The following is a 22352-nucleotide window of genomic DNA, read 5'->3' on the forward strand; positions in this document are numbered from 1 at the left end:
GAACTGGCATTGTTATGTCAGTTGCTAACCTTTCGCTTGGACAGAACTGGCATTGTTATGTCAGTTGCTAACCTCTCGCTTGGACATAACTGGCATTGTTATGTCAGTTGCTAATGTCTTGGACATAACTGGCATTGTTATGTCAGTTGCTAATGTCTTGGACATAACTGGCATTGTTATGTCAGTTGCTAATCTCTCTCATGAACAGAACTGGTAGTGTACTGATTTCTGCGAATATTGTCAGTTTAAAATTGCTTGATGTTGCATATTATAATGCCAATACTTGTGATTCCTAAATGTATCAAATGTGCTGTAAAGGTGATAATAGAAAGGACGTGGGAAAAAAATCAAAAAGACCCCGTGGAAACCAGATGCGATTCTTTTTACGTCACTTTATATGTTGGGACGGTAAATTCGTAAAACAACGTTGCATGCGGATAAAAAAAAGCTAAGCTGTAGCCTAACATAAATGTTCTTGTAAAAAAAAAATCTTTCTTTGCTACGGATAGCAAGGTGTTGAAATTATAGGACAAAGCATAATTTCATTTGAAATGAGCACAAATGTAAAACATAATTTTCAGATGATGAAAACTGCAATTAACAATTTGATTAGAGGCCAGTGCAGAAGAGTGTAGTTAAATAACATTGAATGCATTCATATTCTTCGGATATTTATTATACCTTGCCCCGTATGACATGATGTCACGAACGGAGTTATTTATAGATGTTATTTGTGATATGGGTAGATTAACCTAAATAGTACCGTTGTCGTCTGATAAGACTACCAGTTCGAGAAAAACAAGATCACCCGTGATTAGGTTGGGATTCTCTGAGAATGTAATGCATATCTTTGTCAAAATTGTAATACAATCTTTTGTGAAGAGCAGATCGGTGGCAATATATGACAGACAATAGCGCAAATACAGTACAGTGTTAAAGAACCTTTTGTAATAAGTTAGAGCATTAACATATTGTTAAGGTCAGAGATTCACACATCGTCTTTCTAAATTTCCATTCAAACAGTAACATGTGTTCTAATGTCCTTATAAAACGTATTTATACACGTTTCCAGACACATTTTATGTGTCAGCACGACAGTACATGATGTAAATAGTACACTGATTACAGATACATACTTTTAACTCTGATAAATCATAACACTCGGGCAACGATAATTATACGTACTGGCAACGAAGACAAGGGCAGAAATCGAAACCATGGAAAACGATCTTGGCCAGTTCCTGTTTTTTTAAATTATAAAAGACAGTAATGTTGAAGTCAATATCCGTGCGTGCGACTGTAAAACTAGTCATCGTTTGACATACTTGCTGAAAAATGTACCGGTGTAGCAAAGATATAGTTTTCGAAAACAATAAAATGTAATAACGTTTAACAACATCTCGAAAAAACACTGAAGATAATGTGACCAAATTTGGCAGAAGGCATCCTGACATAAAGACCTTTAAAAGTTTATTATAATGATACCGATTTGCCTTCATATGACCACCGTTAGTTTAAAAAAATAGAGAATAGTCTGACAAAATTTGCCAGAACATATCCTGTTATAGAAAGATACCAAATCGCGAAAATCTAACGCGGCTATGGCTACCATTACTAAAAGTAAAATAAAAATCTTTAAATGACTTCTCACAATACCTCATAACAAAATTTGATCTAATTCTACAGAAAGCATCATGGCAGAGAACTTCCAGCATTTTTGTTTCACAAATGATATTGTTCTAGCATCAGACATTGCCATCGTTATTAAAAGGATAAAAACTTTAACAGCTTCTTCTGAAAAGCTGCTGACTAGACTATACCCAAACTTTAAAAAACGCATCCTGACATAAAGGGATTTTATGTCACTCTTAAATGTTATGAGTGATACAAAAAATAATTTTTCAATAAGTTAATCGTGTAATAATACTAGCGAGTAAAGTGGAGCCAGGGTGGTGTATTTTGGATTTGTTCCTTAGTTTCGTACTACGAACAGCATATTCCTTGTATGTGATATACATTCTGAAGAAAAGATTGTACATCTTGGTTGCTTAAAACTTAATGAAAAATAGGACGTTGATGCAAGTCCCATATCACTCGGTACCACTCGGATTATGTCGAATTATGTGATTTTTCATGGTACGTGTGAAAAGTGGTCCTAGATTTCAACAGAATTCCAGACAAGACGAAAATCTTCCCTGAAACCGTTATTTTTATGACGGTGTTGTCGAACGGAAGAACGATTTGCAGCTAACCTCTCAAATATGTATTATAACACAAAGTTATTTAACAAAGATATATGTGACATTTTTGTTCTTACCAACGAGGAGTATGGGTAATGTGGCTTCATATAAAACACATGTTCACCGGAGTTTTGTCGAAACCGATGGATGTATACTCTAGTACTGAACTGTTCATCACTTAAGACCTGTAAGATTATATTCGTTGTTCATTTTGGAATATTCCTGATATACGTACACATTGATTGCTTTGCTTACAATCCATCAATCCTTTGGTTTCCACATTTCTTGCGCATTCAGCTGAAAGTAGTTAGACTCCTCCGTAAACTTATTTCCATTGAAGGTTGTATTTTGCGAATAAAACGCTTACGACGCAGCTGACGTTGACTAGTTTCATTTTAACGCATTGTCGTTATTTTCTACTTGTGTATAATTTAGTCTGAACGTTTTCGGCGGTTCCTATCGTATGATAGAAAATATTTATTCGACTTGCATCGTAGGAGACTTTCAAAGACCTGAAAGGCCAATCGTCGCGCTTTGGGCCGTGGGAGAGTTAGATCTATTAGATGACGCATTTGAGATTTACAGCTAATAAATTATTGAAAAGAAAAATGCTTTTACATTTGTAATATGTGAAAGATGACAAAGTCGGTGAAAAGTATACGAGACCTTGTTTAACTCGATTTTACGACCTGCAGTAAACGGTATGCTCAGGTTTTCTGTTTTCTGGAAAACCAATGTGATCTCAACATTTGTGTTATACCGACAATACTAACTGACCAACATACAATTGCATTGTGTATTTGATTTGAAGTGTCGATCATCTTCAAATGTTATGAATTTTTTTAGATAAGCGTCTATTAATGTTTGAACTAAATAGTTATTACATCATACATTCCCGGTATGTACGTTCCTCACTTGTCGATGGATACTCCGTTAAGAATAGAGTAAGAAAATGCACATCAACCTAATACTATTTTGTGTTTTGTGATAGCTTGGACTCTTAGCTAGTAAAAATAGTGCTATTTCGAATCGTTGAATGATCGATCGAAAAACTATTATGAAATTGTCCAGTATCCTAAGGAGTTAATGAGGACCATTTTACCTAATTAATGGTCATATGGAGGTTTTAGTTTAAACTTTTATTATAATCGTTCATACCTCAAAACTGCATATACTTTGTTTGTATAAATTTGTTTTGCATCGTTTATGAATACAAGGGTTTAAAAGTATGGCTATCACGCAAACTGATGTAGGTATTACCTGCCCCTGATGTGTACGCGTAAGTCACGTGTCGCTGAAAGAAAGATCTCGCTATTGGACCACTTATTGAGAATAACCAGCAATAGGTTATGAAATCAGGGGTGATCCTCTGGAAATTTATGAAATGGAAACGATTAACACTACATCTGCGATCAATATGGTCCTTGATTAATGTAGGGGAGAAGAGAAAAAACACAAATGTTGACAGATATTGGAGGGAGTTTGGAAACTGTAGAGCTTTCGAAACGCAGAAGCGCAATCTTGGCGTATTATAAAACTTGCACATTTATACGATACATTAGATTCGTACTTTAAGTCAAACTTTTTGACAATAAAAACTCTTGGAGAACAAACTGCAGTTCAGTGAAATGGAACGGAAATGGTGACCCCAGCCCAAACAAATGTAACCACTCCTGTTATAATATTTCGCCATGTTCTTTGTGATATTTCCATTAATTTATGCACTACTAATTTATAAAGTGCAAGTTCTGCATGAAACGAATCAGCAGTTTTCAATACTGCACCTTTTTGTCCCGTCCTCTCTCTCCCTCTCTCTCTCTCTCTCCACCTCGTTGATATGATAAGTCTAGTACTTTAATCAGCGTTTAGTAGGATTTATAGAATTTTGATCATCCTTGACATGGTTTGAAAACAAATTAGAATTCGAAGTAGGCCGTCCCGGAAAGCTGTTATAGTACTTCTTTAGTTTGACGTAGTATAATCAACAGATCCGTAGTTTTCTGCGCCTTTCTTTGTTTACTAATTTGTGGATTTCCATCATATGTGAGCTGAATCATTATGAAGCTAAGACAGTTCATTGCGCGACATGGCGCTTGCCGCTTTCACTTGAAGTCAGTCTCATAAAAGTTGTGTTAAATTTTGGTTTAACTGTTGTTATTTACAGACGGAATCGACGTGCACACCCTGACTTTCTCGTTCTGTGTTTGGTCACAATTTGTGACGGCAAACTGGGTAAAATCTGTCATATTTACTTGAAAGTACAATGCAAACAGTACACTTCTACATTATTGACTGGTTGGCCTGTTCTTGAATGATGTCATACATAATAACAGACGGAACACTAGTAGGTTATTTTGGAAAATATAATTCTTCACTAAAATGGTAAATTTCGGAAATTCGGTAGGAATAAATGTTATCGGAGAAACGTGTGTTGTATGTTTTGGAATTTTAACATTGCTTTAACAATTTGAGTGATACCGCTACGATGTCGGCAGAGTGACAGGCAGTTATGGTGCAGTCATGTGGTATCATGTCTCATCCAGTCACATTATCCTGACACCAAGCCAGCCAGTCGTAAAACACAAACCTCATAATGCTGATCGACAAGCGAGGCAGCTGTTTGTAACATTTTTGTAAGTTGATATGACTCGGAGGGGGTCCGAACCCGCAAACTCCCGCCTCCTAGTCGGATGCTCTAACCACTTAGGCTAGCGGAGCAGCGCCGGAGAAATGGATTTCTAATCATTACAAACAGTTCATGCCATGTAGTTCTTTCATATATGGCTGCCGTTTTTTTTATAACTAGGTAAACCTGTAAACCGTCTTCTCAACACCATTCCACAGAATTGCCCTAACTTTAGCACAAAACATCCTCATATTGAGGGCTTCTAAACAGATACATGTGGTGCTGATCCGCCTTTAAATATCATGAATTTTACTTTAAAAAAATAGACACACTTTAATGGTTTAATAATGGCTATATAGATTATGACCTAAATTTACAAAAGTTACTGTGGCATGAAGACTTTCGAAACAGATTGGTGATCCATAACGAAGTATACTACTAAATATAGAAAACCCTTCAGCAGGCAAATCAACACAAAGCGGATGACAGAACGTATCCTGACATGGTTTTTAAGTTTGTGCTACCTGTCTGTTATCAAATATGGCCACTAATAGTATACAGTCTTTAAAGAACTTCTTTAAAACCGCTGTGTAGAATTTGACAAAATCTTGTAAATTCATCTTAAACAGAGCTGTACTAAATTAGGGGGGCCCCAAGTGGCTGAGTGGTCTAAAGCGCTGTCCGTTACAGATCACTGCCATCTCACCTCTGTCTGCGTTGTTTCGAGTCTAGGATTCGGCCAATGTGGGTATGTGAGAGAGCTTGCCAGTATCTTCTCGTGGGTCGGTGGTTCTTCCCGGGTTCTTCCTCCACCATTAATACTGGCCACCATACATAGCCTATCATGTGCTGAAAAATGGCGTTAAACCCCACAACAACAACAACAACAACTAAATCATGTAGGATGCATTCAGGTCTTTTAAATTTCTACAGATGATGCCAGTCATTTTTCACCCAACTTGCATCATTGGAATAAGGAGCTTCAGAGGTGAAGATTTTACCCAGAACCATTGTCTTATTGCCCCATCAAATATCTTATTGCTTTGAAGCTGAAGGCTGTTACTTTATTTTACTGTTGCTTCCCATGATGATCTTATGTTGACTGCCTCATTGATATCTGTTGAAAAATGAATTGTTGTCTCTGGCTGCTTTGCAGAAAGTGTTGAAGGTCATTATCAAGGCTTTGAGACATACTTTCTCCATGATCATGGCAATCTCTGCAAAATGTTCCAAATTCAGTGGGATTCTGCTTAGGGGTCATCAAAGGTTTTGCTGGAGCACAACAAAAAGTCTTTTGAGGACCACCCCTCAAGACTTGCACAGACAGTGGCATCGATTCCTGGCTTCACTGTTGGGCAAATAATAAAATACACTGCTTCTCTTCCTAATTGTTTTAAGCTGGTGCATCTGCAGAACCATACACAGTTTAAAAGTCCTTTCCAAACACCGTTCTACCAACAAGATGGAAGGGAATCTTTGGAACCCTCCTTTTCCCAAGGAGGAAGGCAGTAATCCCTAGGGAGTCACATGAATTCATAAGCTCCCTTCTTTTCAATGTTACATTAGGTGCCAATTAAGCATTTTTCAGGCACTTGATTGGACTTCACATGTGATGCATGGATTCCTCCACAAAAAGGACATGTTGGACACTCATCTGGTTCTACCAGTCCTAACTAGTATTCGCAGTGGAAGAAATGTACACCCTCGTATGGAAGGGTGCAAACATTTATAGTCTGTGATTTTATCCAAGGATGTTCCAAGTTTAAAAGTGGGAAAAGTTTCAACTCATTACCAGTCTTCTCCCACTTAACAAGTTTCTTTTACAAGAGCGTTTGAAGCTATAGACATCCAGCCAGACAATAGGATGGTCTCTGTAGATCTCTAACATGCCGATCTTTACTTCACCATCTCTTCAACCAACAGGAAATTGCTGTGGTTTTATCTGGAACAGGAGATCCATCATTTTTGGGCTCCTCTTTAAGCTTTCAGTGGCAGATTATTCACCAGAGTGATACGCGTAATAGTGGCTCAATTATTGTCCTGAGTGGTTCCCATTCTTCAGTACTTCAACGACTGCTTGACACACAATGTCAGAGGTGCCTCAGTGAAGGGTCTATTTCTCTTACGGGAGGCAATGACTTATCTGGGCCTAAAACCTAATCAGAAGTCTAATCTGAACCCTTATAAAAGTTTTGTCAATGTGAGATGAATTTTCCTGCTGATAAAGGAACAACATTTGTTCCTCCCAACAGAATCTCACAACTACTTTAGCCCATAGGAAAACAGGTAAAGAAGACTTTGCTGTTTGATGGCTTCTAAATTTCTCTTACCTGTGGATATAGAATGTAAGAACAGGCTTGGTTCCTCTAGCAAGGCTGCATCTGTAGCCTCTTCAGTTCCTGCTTCTTTCAAACTAGAAACTTGCAAGAACCCATGTCTGCATTGATCCCACTTTGTGAATTGCGTTCCATCCTCTTTTGATAATGAGACCAGAGGAGGCAAGGTTAATGAAATGCCTTCCTCGACCACAAATCGTTGGAGCCATGGCAAAGTCATCTGTGGTGTCACAAGAGATAAAACACATGACCAACTCTCCTTTGAGTGGTCGGAGGCGTCAAGCAATGTTGGGGTTGAATGATAACATTTGGGGAAGGAGGGGTATTGACCAAATTTGCTCCCCATAGCAGATCATATACCCATTCTTCATTCAGAGACTGATGATCAAAACCATGTGACCATTCCAAAGATTGGTGTCCAATGCCTAGTCCCAGCACTTTGTGAAGAGTGACCAGTGACCTGAGACATAACTGGACGTCTATGATAATCAGCATATGCCAGCAATCATTGAGCCTATTACTGGTGCACAGTAACCAGAGACAATTCTTTAGTGACTGTTGCTTTACACATTATGCAGTGACTGGTACCAAGTATACAGTAACCCGTAATAATGCTCAGTAACTCATTTAACACACTTCCCAGTGGCCAGTCAATGAGCAGTGACCAGTCAGATGACGTAAACCTTTTGGTGAGTCACTGTTCTGAGAATTAAACTCCAATGAATGAGATCTCAATTAAAAATGGGTTCACTGAAACATGATGAAGACAGCACTTCCCTTTCATAAAAAATACATGATTCATTTCCAGGTAATGGTGATTTCCTCCAAAGGAAATGCAGGGAAATCTTCCATCTCAAGTGCTTACAACTTCCTTTGATGTGCATGTGATCACATCCTTGCAAAAGTGGGTGTTTTCCATACTCTGGATAGAGTCACAGACCCTTTTCTTTTTAAGCTGGTTACTTACCAAAATCATAGATTTTCCAGTGGCACAGTGAGTTTCTGCCAGGTCCCATACCTCTTCAGGCCAAAGGCAACTGAAACATCCATGTATGCACACATAGTACATGCTAAGCAGTGTGTGTGGGGGGGGTGGGCACCCATTGTCTTCATTATTTTGTGTTGATTATTTTTCCACTGGAATGAAAGCTCTAGTTTGCTACTGTTCACTAATTTAACCTGCAGGCCCACAAGTTTATGAAAAGCAATGAACTTATTATCTTCATTGTTGCAGACCATGGAATTTGATTTATAAATAGATTCAAATATCCTGCATTTTTGGACCTGAACCAGTGACCGCAGATTCAGACCTGGTCTCTTTTGTCCAACACTCAGTCCTAAAGTTTTTGTGCAATTTTTCATTTGCACAGACTTAGAACTTTACTTTTGATTGGCACTTTGCAGTCATTATTGTGCTAAGTTGCTATGAAACACTAAGACATACATACATACATACATACATACATACATACATACATACATACATACATGTTCATTTATGATAATACCTGTCAGGCAAAAAATGTATGCAGTTTTATGCAGCTGCAAATGTTTCACAGAGTTTCTGAACTGTTTACTTGTATTCTCTCACTTCATTAAACATCATATCCCAGTAAAAGGACACAAAAATATTTCAACTGTTAGTTTATTGTATCTTTTAACGGAAGAAAGTGGATGTTTATACTGGCAAAAAGAGTGTAACTCTTCACTAACATGTTCAGACCCATATCGTGACTAAAGAGGAAAGTGGTTAATACAAGTATAGAATTAGTAAAATTATATACAAAATATAATTTACATATCAAATAACTGGGTATAATAAGTTTTCTTTGCAAAAGGTTAAAATTTTGAGAAATATATGTTTTCATTCAAAATCTTTGAGTTTATTTTACCACAGTTTGTTTTTCATTCCAGGCTTCCTAAAGATTTAATTTTCAGTCAATTTTTTTCAGAAGTAATGAAGCTCAAGGTATCCACTGTATTTCTTCTGTGGCAGCGAATAAGCTAGGTCAGCTAACAAGCATGCACAACCCGTCTCACCCTGGATACTATGAGAGGGGTCCACCAACACACTTCCGAAGTTGGAATGAACATGGATACACGCCTCCATACCGTTATGCCAAACAGCATAATGGACATCATGTAAGACAATTTCATCCTCATCACTCTAACTATCGCTATGATTGGCATAATCATCATGCTCCACCGCTTCATCGGCCACCCTACCATTCCAGTCCTCCATCTCAAATTATCCACAACCATTGGCGGCAAGCACAACCACAGGCAGTACCTAAGATAATTATACAGAGGTCTAGCATAAGAGAGGAGAAAGGTAAAGTGCTTCGGCTTTCTGGCAGTTCAAAGTCCCCACCATTGTACCATGTCAAAACGAATTCACCTGCAGTCAGTGGACCTAGTCCAAAAGACTATGGGCAAATAAATTTACCACAGGAAAGAAAATTATTTTCTGGTAGAAAGGAAAAAAGGGTGAAAAAGGATGCAACTGCTGTAAATGAAAAGTTATCAGAACCTAATGCAAGTAAGCCGGCATTAAATGTGGTAATATCTGATGGTGTAAGTGATAAAAAGATTAAGGAAGCTTCACCAAATGCTTCAGAAGGTATTTCCCAAAAAGACATTCAGTCAGAAAATCCTTCTAGTCAGCAGGGTTCTAGTGCAGATGCAACAGTGACACATTCCAAAATTGGAGGTGAGATAATACCCATACATTGCATCAGTGATATCTGTTTATCAAAGGACTCTCTAAACAATTTTTCAAATCCTTTAACATGTAGAGATAATTCAAAGAGAGAGGATTCTAAGGACTTGAAAGGAGATTTTAGTGTTGAGGACAGCACTGAGAAAATGGAATTTAATGTGGGTAAATCTTATAACATGAAGAACTGCAAGAGAAATTCTTTGATGAAGCTGAAAAAGCGCTATCCAGAACTGCAGAAATTATTTGGAAAAGATCCGCTTATTAAATTACGAAGATTGTCAGCAGCCAAAATTGCTAGTTATGAGTCAAATAAATCCAAAGGACATATTATTGGTTCAGTCAGTGAGAAAAAAGGTTTCGAACTCAACAAAGAAAACAAAAGCATCAAAGGTATTTTTGTTGATCCGAAGGTAATGTCTCTCTCTAGAACACTCCAGAATCCACCAAATGGCAAAAAGCCAGTGGAAACAATCTTTAAAAGTACAGTATCTCGATTGAAATCTGCAAATCCATTTCCAAAGTCAAAGAGAGATGCTCCTAAAATCTCATGTACAGACATATCAAAACTGAAGATGAAGTTAAAAAATGTTGAGGTACCAAGGCCTCCAAATATTTCTTCAGCAACTTCTCACAACGTCAATAGCATTAATCCTGAGCCATCCAGTGAAACAAATAAGAAAGGCAGCATATGTTTAGACATCATTTCTGCTTCAAGTAGTGTTTCTTTGAATGAACATGCTCAAGAAGACACTATCACAAGGTTCCATAATGAAGAATTTAACGATATCACTGCATTCTCTTCAGTGACCAAGGAAAACGAGACTGAGATGCAAACTTGTAATAGTGAGATTGCTTGGACTGAGACAGAAAAATGCAATTTGCCTGGAAATGCTCCATCCAGTTCTCAGAAGGACACAGTGTCTGGTCAGATTTTGTCTGAAAGCATGCCAGCACTGACCATCAAAAGAGATGATCAGATGCAAGAGAATGGTCAAAAATTAACCAATGAAAGTAGCCCATCCCCGCCACTTCTGGAGCCTCAAGTAGTTTCAGAATGCTCTTCTCTTGGGCCTGTTGAGGGACAATCATATGCATCAAACTTTGGGAGACAGGCAGATTTACAGGGGGATAGTTCGTGTAATAAAACAATACTGAAGCTTGTAAAGGAGAAAATCATGCAAAAGAAGGAGACAGTGAGACATAGTAATTCTGCATCTGACTTGGCTGAGGGTACCTTTCTGTCTGAATCATTTGATGATAGACAGAACGTTGATACATCAGATTCAAAGACACTACAGAGAGGGCAAGGTGAGGAGCTCAAATCAGGTTATGATCAAAGGCAAGTATCTGGTGAACTACATGCAAGTTGTGGTGGAGACAAGACAGTTGACATTGATCAGAGTGATAGGGACCTTACGGCTCCTTGCAGTAAACCTGCTATTCCTGTAAGATATAAAGACAGTATTAGCTGTCTTCCATCAGGCATGGACAATAGTGTTACAGGTGAATCTATGAAAAATTATATTGTAGCTGTGGATAGTACAGCTGCTGGAGAAGAATTAAGGACTTCAGAAGCAAACCAAACAGTATTAGGCAGTGGTACAAATAGAGTTCCAGTTTGGCAGTATAATTGTTCTGAGGAAATGCTCATAGCTGCAGATACTCTGTTAAGTGTTGGAAATTTACCAGCGTGTGATGCAGCAGAAACAGTTGGAAATGAGAATTATCCCATGGACAAATCAAGTTTTTATCAGACAGAGTATTTGATGTGTCCTGAAGAAACAGTTGGGTTGGATTTGACTGTTAATTCAAACACCACAAAAGGTGATACCATTGTGGACTCATTGAATTCAGTTGGTGAAAATAAATCTGATGATGTCACAGAAAATTGTGTTGCAGATATTGAAGGGGATAACAATTTGGTGAAAAGGAAAAGGTTAAAAGTAGGCAAAAGAGAAAAAGTTAATAAGGATAAAGTTGAGAAGTCTGGTGAGAAAGAGGAAAGTCAGGCTTGTGACAGTGATGCAACTTACATCTACTCAGATTCAGGTGAAGACTCTACTATGAACCACGTGATAGATGGGGTTCAGGAGAGGGGCAAGGATGGTTCTTTGCCTTCAGGAAACTCCAAAAAGTTGTCAGACTTGAAGAAAGATAGTGAATCTACAAAATATTCTTCTGATGCTCAAAAGGCTAACAGTGGTCAAAAGAAAGGAAGAGAAAAGAGTAATTATGTGGTGAAGAGTAGAGCAAAGGGTTTTCCATCTGATCTTATTGAAAATAATAATGTATCAGATGGTGGAGAGCAGAAACGAAAGAGAAAGTTGTCTCAAGATAATGACACAGTCATCAAAAGGAAGAGGGCATCTCCATCTTTAAAAGTTGTTATAGGTAAGGTTGATTCAGCAAAAGTGAATGGAGGACAAATAAACAAAAATGCAGATGGAGAAAATAAAAATGATTCAGGTAGAAATATCTCAGACTCCAAAGAAATCAAAAGTAAGAAAGCAAAGGATAACAAGAAAATTCCTGAAAAAGAGAATGCTAATGTGAGAAAAAAGAAAAATGAGACCATGAAAAAGGCAAGTGGTACAACAGACTTGAATAGATTGCCATCAGTTGGCAAGAGTGATAGAAAGATTCCAGATATTGTTCAAAGTGGCATTCTTGAGGAAGAAGCAGAAGGAATCAAAAAGTCGGGGGCCATCAGTGCCAAGACAGCAGTGGTAAAGGCGACTGACAGTGTTAGTAGAAGGGGCAAGAGACTAGGGGGTAGGAGAGGGGGAATAACCAGAGCAGACATTTTTCAGGAAGGTAATGGACCTCAACAGTCAGCTGAGGAAGGAAAGGCCAGGAGAAGGAAAGGTAGTCGGAGGGGTAGAGGTCGTGGACAGAAAAAGTTTACAAGGGTTGTAAAACGTCATGGGAAGGACTTACAGATACACCTCAATGAAGTTCTACATCATGGTGAGGGTAAGTCTGCTTTTTATCTTGCTTTTCGTTTTGATGGAAAACAAATGGTATTCTTTAATTTGTGCCTTAGTTGGGAGTAAGGATGCTGATCTGAAATGTTTTATATGATTTATATTACTACAGTGCACTATGGAAATATTGTGTCCTTTCTGTGCTCTCAAATGGTAGAATTTTTCAGATTTCTCATCTTGTAGTCAACAGCCAGGAAATGTGTTACAGTTAATAAGACATGCAAGCAGTAGACAGCAGTGTGATTTTGTAATGCAGCATCTTTCATCTAAATGTCACACTATGATTGAACATAGCAAGCATACGTCATATTACTTCTGATATTTTATGTTAATACAATGCCTTCTAGTTCAAATTTGTTTACGCAAGCTGGTTTTATGCATATTTTCTTGATTTTAAATTTTGAACTTCCTCGAAGGTGGTTTCAGTCACCTTTCAGGTTTTGGAGCTTCAATGCAGATGCACTTTGATTGACTGTAATTGTCTGCAGAACATGCCTTTTAACTAATTTGCATTAAGGTTCCACATGGAGAGCCCCAAAGACTCTTTTTCATTTGTGGTGCATGAATGCATTTAATAGGAATTTGACATGTGTTTGTGCTGACAGTAATACATGCTTTCCACTAGATATCTCTCTTCGTAGCAGACGGGAACGTTATCTTTGATCCATGTCCTACATTGTTCAACACATTTTAATGTGTTTTTCTGTGGGAATTTGAGTGGTAGATTTTATTTTTAAAAGACATATACACAGAATTGGCTTAAAAAGATATTCTTCCTTCTCTCCATAATTTAAAATTCTTTCTTGTATCTCAGGAAGCTTTTAACATGTTTTTTTGTGGAATATCTTTGCACTTATGAAGTTTCTGAAATAGGGAAGCTTTGTGTTGAGGGTGTAGGGAGGAATATTTATTGGTTGTTGAATTTTATTCATGTAAAAACATGACATAGATGCATTTAATTAAACAGAAGAGCACTCTATTTCCTTTTTTTGCATGGCTGCTTTCTTTTTGTTCACCAAATATTTTTGTATTGCAAGGAGGCTATGTATGGCATAGAGATAACAAACATTAATTTCTTGTGTTACCTTGTAGGCATTGAACAGACCAGTAATTTTTTGTCTGAAGCAACACAGTGAATAATATCACTTGGCAAAACCAAGCATGCAGTTTTATTTAACAAAGATCTTGCAAGTTGATCATCACAAGGATTTCAGAATCTTATCTACAGTTATTCATTTTGAATATGAAACTATCCAGGATCTTGCCACAGAGGGAAATGAGGAAACTTGATGCCTTAAAACCATTGTGCTTCTTAGACTATTGTTTGTAGCATTTTGAAGCAGACAGCTCTTTAAAATAATTGCATTCCTTTTTTGAATATATTCTTATTCAGGCAGCTATTGAAAACCCTGATGATTTTTATAATGTTGACAACAATAAATCCCACAGCTTAATTTCTGGTTGAATCGGAAATGTATTAATTAGTACAAACCTGTACTTTGCTGGATTGTTCACCTATTTTTCACATGCATGGCAAAAGATGCAAACAAATTTGACCTTTTAAATTTTCTAATATATAGACAATGTACAAGTAGAGTTTAAGGTAGACTGGCTATACATGTGGATTTCAAATGTAGAAATGTAATTTACTCAAACACACACATAAACGTTGTCTTGTTGGGTTTTTTTTGAGAATCTTTTATATTTGTAATGATTATTAGTACCTTCTTGGTTCAAAATAAAACAAAATCAGTACCAATGTTCATCATTCTTCCAAGATTACATTTTCTTTTACTTCGTCTCTTTCCTTTAGTTCTCTGCAACTGCAAGGACAAAAAAGTTACAGTTTGTTTTTTGGCATCATTTAATTGTGTTTCAGAAATGATCAAAGGAGATAAATTTTATACTAAGTTATGATAACCAATATCTCTAAGTGAATTACCATTACAAACTTTCTCTCACCTCTTAGTACTGCTTCAGTGGCCTAGTGGTTAGAGCGTCTGCCTCGGATGCAGGATGTGGGAGGTTGTGGGTTCGATCTCTGGCCGAATCATACCAAAGACTTACAAAAATGGTACTAAGAGCTGCCTCGCTGAAGTTAGTGTTAGGACTGGTCGGCCTGGTGTCAAGATAATGTGACTGGGTGGGACATCATTCTACTTGTCTGCGACATGATGCCCCAGTGCTAGACATCACTATAAACTGCCACACTGCAGACATCATAGCAATATGCCTGAAAAATTGTTAAAGCTATGTTAAAAATCCAAATCACACACACACACTCATCTCTTAGTGAATTACTATCACAAACTGTTTTTCAACTTGTAGGGAATTGACCAATCGCCAGTTGTCAATCATTCTGCTCGATTGACCAATCAGAGAGCGCTATTATACACACCTCCAGGCACTGTTTACGTCCGCCATATCGACTCGCCTATTGTATATCAATAATTTTTTTCAGTTCTTCAGTTGAATGCTTCTAGATCATAAATATGTCATCAAAAAATCTGAACCAAAGAGATGGATTAAACTTTTCGTTTTGAATAAAATCCTTTTCTAAGTCACCCATGAAAGGGAAGAGTATATAGGAGCCATATTAATACCCATTATCTGTATGTAATTCGATTGATTAAATTGAAAATAATTATTTGCCAAGATAAATTTTTATTATTTCACAAATATCTTCGCTAGATAGTGTGCTATTATTAGGATTGTTATCAAGAAATTATTTGCACGTTTCAATACCATCTGCGTGTGGAATGTTGGTATATGGTGATGTTACATCTAATGATACCAGGACTGAAATTATCAGATAGCTGTGGAATAGACTTCAACTTTTTAATGAAATCAGTAGCATCTTTAATGTGTGAAGGAAGTGATTTCATTAAAGGTTGTAAAACAGTATCAATAAATTTGGATAGGTTTTCAGTATATGAATTACAACCTGATATAATGGGTCATAATGGAAGATTTAAAGGTTAATTATGGTCAGGATTTGTATGAGTTTTGGGTAATATGTAGAATTGAGGTGTACCTATGTTAAGAGGGAAAGTATCAAATTCCTCATATATGGAATTATTATTTTTGAGGTGTACGTATGTTAAGAGGGAAAGTATCAAATTTCTCACATACGGAATTATTATTTTTAGCGATCTCATTAATGCATGTTGAAATTTTTTATTTAATTTCTAATTGACATTCAACTTCTTTAACATAATCATCATGATTCACAATAATAATAGTGTTTGACTTATCATCCTTTTTAATCACTATACTGTCGTCATTCATTAGATTATATACAGACTTAATTTCGTCCTTATAAATATTAATATGATATTGCTTTAATTTAATTAATATCTCTTTTGTGATCGCGTATATATAAAAATATATGTATGAATCACGTAAAATGATGACTTAATTCTGTTATAAAAAGGTTATTTGAGTGACAAGTTCTGGGATGACTTCTCCAACCAATTGGGGTGACTTCTCCAACTACTCAGGGGCGACTTCTCCAGATACGTGGAGGCGAGTTCTCCGCATACCGACGTAACTTAGAGAAGTGCAAGTGATGGATAAATGCTCTCGCTTTCTGTCTCTGTCTCAATGTTGTTTCATATGGCAAATATTGCTCACCATTATTGTCTGGTATGACTTTTAATGCTATCATGCCTGCCATTTTCACAGAATGTTTGTCGGAAGTTAAGAGGTTGTCATGTCACGTGTTCGGTAGGCGAAGCAATCTACCTTCTGGCATAAGGTCAGTTATAATCACAAATCAATGGATTACTGTCAGAAATATTTTCTTATCTCTCAGTGAATTACTATCACAGACCATTGTTCATCTCAATGAGAGTTACTATCACAAACTATTGTTCATCTCAGTAAATTACTATCTCAAACTATTTCTCATTTCAGTGAATTACTGTCACAAACTGTTTTTCATCTCAATGAATTACTAACAGAAACTACTACTCATCTCAATGAATTACTGTCACAAACTGTTTCTCTTTTGTCAATGAATTACTGTCACAAACTGTTTCTCTTTTGTCAATGAATTACTGTCACAAACTGTTTCTCTTTTGTCATTGAATTACTATCACAAACTGTTTCTCTTTTGTCAATGAATATTTCTGTCACAGAATGTTTCTCATCTAAGTCAGATACTGTCACAAAGTATTTCTCATCTGTCAGTGAATTAAACTGTTACAAACTATTTCTCATCTCTTGTTGAATTAACTCTCAATTTAATTTCGTAGTATCAGTTTTCATGAATTTACAAAGTAGCTATCTGTGAAAAGCTAAATTTGTCACTTGGTAAGGGTGTCCTTCTTTTACAGAATGATCAGTTTTGTTTGATTACTTGGACCCATGGCAGCTCAGTTGATTGCACATCAGACTCATAATCCAAGGGTCTTGGGTTAGACACCCACTGATGCCAGCTGAGGTCAACTGCCTATTTTGTCCTTGGGGAAAGGCACTTGGATTCATTTCCTGATCTTGATATACCCACTAATGTGTTGTTAAATGTGCCATTATTACCAAACAACCATCACCAGTTAATTCAATTTTTGGTTCTTTTGTCAACAAACAAATTGACAAACAAAATTAATTGTACATATTGGTGATTGTACAGTGAAAATTGTATATCTAAAATATCATAAAATGAATTAAGAACAATTCTAGAAAAATCCCTACATCATATCTATATATAATCTAAAGTGCAGTGTATTGTCCAGTCAGTGACAGCAAACATGTTTTGATACTTGTATACATACCAAAAGAGAGAAAAAAATAAGACAAAAATATAGATGGAAGATAGCCTTGAATGCCCAAAGCTACTATTGCAGTGTACATGTTATAACTGATTATTTCCTCCCAAGTAGCCATGGGCTGTGAAGATCATTTTCCTGTATGGAAGTAGTTTATTAATGTACATCACTTAGATCCGGGAATTATTACAAGGATGTTGTTAGAGGTATATATCTGGTTGCCATCAGTTGATTCTTCTTGTTAGCATTGATGTTGATGGAAGAAATATGTTTGGTACAAGGAGTTATCAGATTTACATTTTTGCTGTTAATAACACCTGTATATGTTAGTATGGACATTTATGTTTGAGAAGTTGTATAGGAGTTCTCCTTGTTGTGGCAGATGATACAGAATTGCTCTGCCTGTAAGTAATAAGTTGTATAGGAGTTCTCCTTGTTGTGGCAGATGATACAGAATTGCTCTGCCTGTAAGTAATAAGTTGATTTATCACACATAAACATGGTAAAATTTGACATCTTGTTTATTCAGTACACACTTAAATATGCTTTAGTCATATTAAATTTGCATGTGGAATATCTACTTTCACATCAGTAGTTTCAGCAAGCAAAATATAGTTGGGAGGAATGAAAGAGTCAAGATTAAAATTAAATCAGTAATTCACCAAGAAGGTATATATTTTTAGCATATGTAATTAATGAAAGGACTATGACTCTAATAGCTCACTTTTTATTAATGAATAAAACCAACACATTTTGACATTGAGACAGATAGACGGAATCAGGGAGATATTTGAATAATCAAGGGCAATAACAATAAATAGGACCTTGGTACAATTAAATGTTATATTTTTTTAACTGTTAGCATAAGGCTTCACCCTAGAAGTTTACAAACAGGCCCCATGCCAGGTCAGATGGTAATAATAATTATTACCTAGTTGATTGACTCTGTACTTTAACCTCAAGTGCATGCACCATTTTTGTCTTGGTATTTGTTCTGATAAACTGTATAGCAAGGAGTTCCAACAAAAACAGTATCATATTTTCTTAGCACATCCTGCTTTTTCCATAAATGCACAGTTCAAACACATCAACAGCAGTGTTAGCTCAAGCGGAACATATTCTCCTGTCCTTCTTTCCCTTCCAATGTTTCAATGAAATCGGAAAGTCAGATTCAGTGGGGTTGGCAGGGAGAGTTTGCTCCTCAACCTGGTTTTGGTGACATTCTAACCTCTAAATTTCTGTTACATTCTGGTGTGAGAATGTGCATAGTGAGGGTAAGAACAGCCACCTTTGGTGGATTAGGAATCTCTTACATGTGATTGGTGTATATGAGACCCCAGTGTAGACATTTGGTTTCTTGGATACCGGTAGCTTGAATTCCCAACTATAAGTGCTTTCTTTTGGACCATTCACTTCTGCTAGTTGCAGTGATTACCTCTGTACTTCTGACCTGACCTGCTCTTGTTCAAAATCCTGAATCAAAGCTTCCAGCTTCTTTTTTGCTCACAGGCATATCTCTTGATTGACAAAAATTTGTTAGGTTTTGTCCCTAATATGGAAAAGGTATACACGATATTACTGTCATTTTAGGGGAACCTCTCGTTCAGTTTCTTTATTAGGCTGACAACAAAAGACACCTTTATGTTGTTATTATTTCAGTGTCCTTGAGTATTGACATGGTAGTCTTTAATGACTGAATGGATATCTGAGACGCTTGGAAAGGCTCACCCATCTGTACCTTTCTAAAGTTGATTGGCAGTTTTCTAATCATACTTTAGTCTGTGACATGTCTAGGACTTTTCCCAGAAAACCAGGCAAAGTTCAGTGAACATTTGAATAATGGCCAGGAGCATGTGCATGTACGTAGTTGAAATAAAGTGATAATTTGACAGTGTCCTTGAATATGCATTTGATTTGACATCATTCTCATTAAGAAAGATTGTAAATAATTTCTAGAGATTGATATGTTGAAAACAATCTACCTCCTCAATTTTCAAATTAGGTTCATGTTGTAAAAATTGTGTTTCATTTAGTTTATCGCATGGTTGCAGATGTCATGAAAAAAATAAAACATATTAGTTATGGAGGCTGGGTACTTTTTTAAGTAAGGAATTAAATTGACTGCTTGTGAACTGAGTATGACATGTCTGTGAGAAATGTAGGTTATGAATGACTCTAAGCAAGTGGTCTGTAACATCTGCTATTGTTCCTGTCTTGATCATAGCCCATCACTACCTAGTCTAATTTGTTATATTGGAACAGTCATTTATTTTTTAAGTATTCAGCAACCTAACCAGTGGCACCAGTTTACCTTGATATTTTGAACATAATTTGCCAAGTTCAACACATCTGCATACACATTAAGTTTCCGTTGCATATTAAAGCCAGTGTTCTCTTATGTAAAAATACTCACATAAGAAAAATTTGGCATCCTAATGACTTTTAAGTACTCAAATGTGTCATTCACAGTCGAGACCAGTGTGTACTTTATACTGCTATAGTGTGAAAGCTTGTCAGTACTAGGGTAGCCAATCTCATCAAACTTTAAACATTTGTGCAGTCTGGCTTGTTCTCCTAGGATGCCAATATACTGCACACATTCCAAGGCTGTAATTAGGCCCTTTCCCTTGGCATTCAGCACCAGCTATTTCAGTAGTGGTTTAGTATCTGACCACCATGTTCATAGTGATCAATAAGTTTTGTCTGTAAGTTTTTTGATAACATTTAAGATGTAGAGCATTCATTAATCAGGATAGAGTAGTCTTTGGTTTTAATATTACATTTTAGAACAACAGTTAATATTTCATTTAATGTCAGTAAATATGCTTCAATGGCCATATTGACATGCATGTTGACAAGTCATTAAGACATTTGTCAGCCAATAAAATTGATCATCTCATCCTTCTAAATACAGTAAGATTGTAATTTTCACGAGGTGACATGACTTTTGTTTCATTCTGTGGCAGCTTTATATGAATACAGTAGAAATGTAAATGTCAGTGGTGATATGACTTTTCATTCTGGTGGCAGCTTTATATGAATATAGTAGAATTGTAAATGTCAGTTGTGACATGACTTTTGTCAAGCTGGTGGCAGCTTTATATAAATACAGTAGAATTGTAAAATGTCAGTTGTGACATGACTTTTGTCATGCTGCTGGCAGATTTATATCAAGATGATAATGTAAATGTTGATGGTGACATGACTTGTCATATTATTGTCAGCTTTATGTAGATACAGTAAAATTGTAAATTTCATAGGGAACATGACTGGACAGAATTGAACAAATACAGTAGAATTGTAAATGTTGGTGATGAGTTGGTAATACATGTCAGCTTCGTATAAATACAGTAAAACTGTAAATGTCAGTAGTTTTATGACTGTTGACAGCTTTTATAAATACAGTGGACTTGTAGATGTTATTGGTGACTTGACTTGGCTATACCAATGACACTTTTATATAAATAGAGCAGAAAATGTTTGTGGTGACCTGCCCACAGTCATGCTAGTGACACCTTTTTTGTAAATGTTGGTGGTGACATTGGTTGCCATGTTAGTGAATGCTTTTTATAAATACAGTAGAATTGTAAATAATGTTGTGGATGTGCCTTGTGTCATACTTGTGTCAGCTGTATATAAATACAGCTGAATTGTAAATGTGGTGACTTTACTGTGGTCATACTAGTGACAGCCATATATAAATAAAGTTAAGACTTGTAAATGTCAGTGATGACGTGACTTTGGTCATAACATTGGCAGTTTTATGTTATTACAGTAGAATTTTTATTATCAATGGTGATATAATTTTGTCAAACTGGAGTCGGTTATAGTAGAATTGTAAATGTCTGGTGACATGGCTTTGATGGTAATTGAGGCAGCTTTAGATAATTACATTAGAATTGCTATTGTCTGTAGTGAAAAAAATTGGGATATGCTAGTGTCAATTTAACAAGTAGAATTGTAAATAGTGTCAGTGGTTATATGGCTGTTATACTAGTGGCCAGCCATATATAAATACAGTAGCACCGTAATTATCAATGATAACATGATTTGGGCCATAAAAGTGCCAGCCTGATACAAATATCAAGGCAGAGTGCTGTTTGCCTGCCAAAAACAGAGTGCTGGTTGCCTGTCAGGGTAGAGTGTAGGTTGCCTGTTAGAGTAGAGTGCAAGTTGTCGGACAGTGCAGGGTGCTGGTTGCCTGTTGAGGAAGAGTGCTGGTTTCTTGTTAAGGCATTTTCAAGTATGGTAATGGCTCTTTTTAGAATACCATTCTAAACACAAAGACGTTTGTATTCACTCCATGATGCCTTTAAGATTTATACTGTAAGTGAAAACTGCAGGTTAATTATGCCAACTTCATCTTTAGAATGCACATGTACAATGTTGTTTTATACGATGTATATATGCCATCACTTGCAGGGCCTTCCATTAGATTTGATGTTGATGGGGATACAGGCTATTTTTTTTAATGTAGCCAGGTGTAAAGTAAAAGTAGTTAGGTAAATCACCTGGATCCTGACTGACCAGGAAAGCCCTGACATGAGGTCAGGAGATCACATTATTTGAGTAGTACAAAAACTGGAAAGTATGCAAGAAGCACTTCAGTAACATTCAAAATGATGTGCACTTTATTTATAAGCATTATTGTAAAACTTGACAGAGTTGGAATTCTTAA

The 22352-nt window shown here is 36.5% G+C and overlaps 1 protein-coding gene across 9 annotated transcripts in view; it reads left to right on the plus strand.

Annotated features, from left to right (window-relative positions):
* Positions 1-22352, plus strand: part of LOC149776786 (uncharacterized) — a 183011-nt gene that overhangs the window by 123399 nt on the left and 37260 nt on the right. For 8 of the 9 annotated variants that reach the window (XR_016416126.1, XM_089941469.1, XM_089941466.1 and 5 more), the window contains one exon: positions 9155-12894. Coding sequence is in view for 8 of the 9 variants with exons in the window: in XM_089941469.1 (XP_089797595.1) it covers positions 9155-12894 (3740 nt within the window). In the remaining variant the exon portion in view is untranslated. The remainder of the gene's footprint in view (positions 1-9154; positions 12895-22352) is intronic. The other variant, XM_089941468.1, reaches the window with a different exon arrangement.

Source organism: Sinohyriopsis cumingii, chromosome 18, assembly GCF_028554795.1.
Source record: "Sinohyriopsis cumingii isolate HCF-2022 chromosome 18, ASM2855479v2, whole genome shotgun sequence".
Classification (NCBI taxonomy): domain Eukaryota; kingdom Metazoa; phylum Mollusca; class Bivalvia; order Unionida; family Unionidae; genus Sinohyriopsis; species Sinohyriopsis cumingii.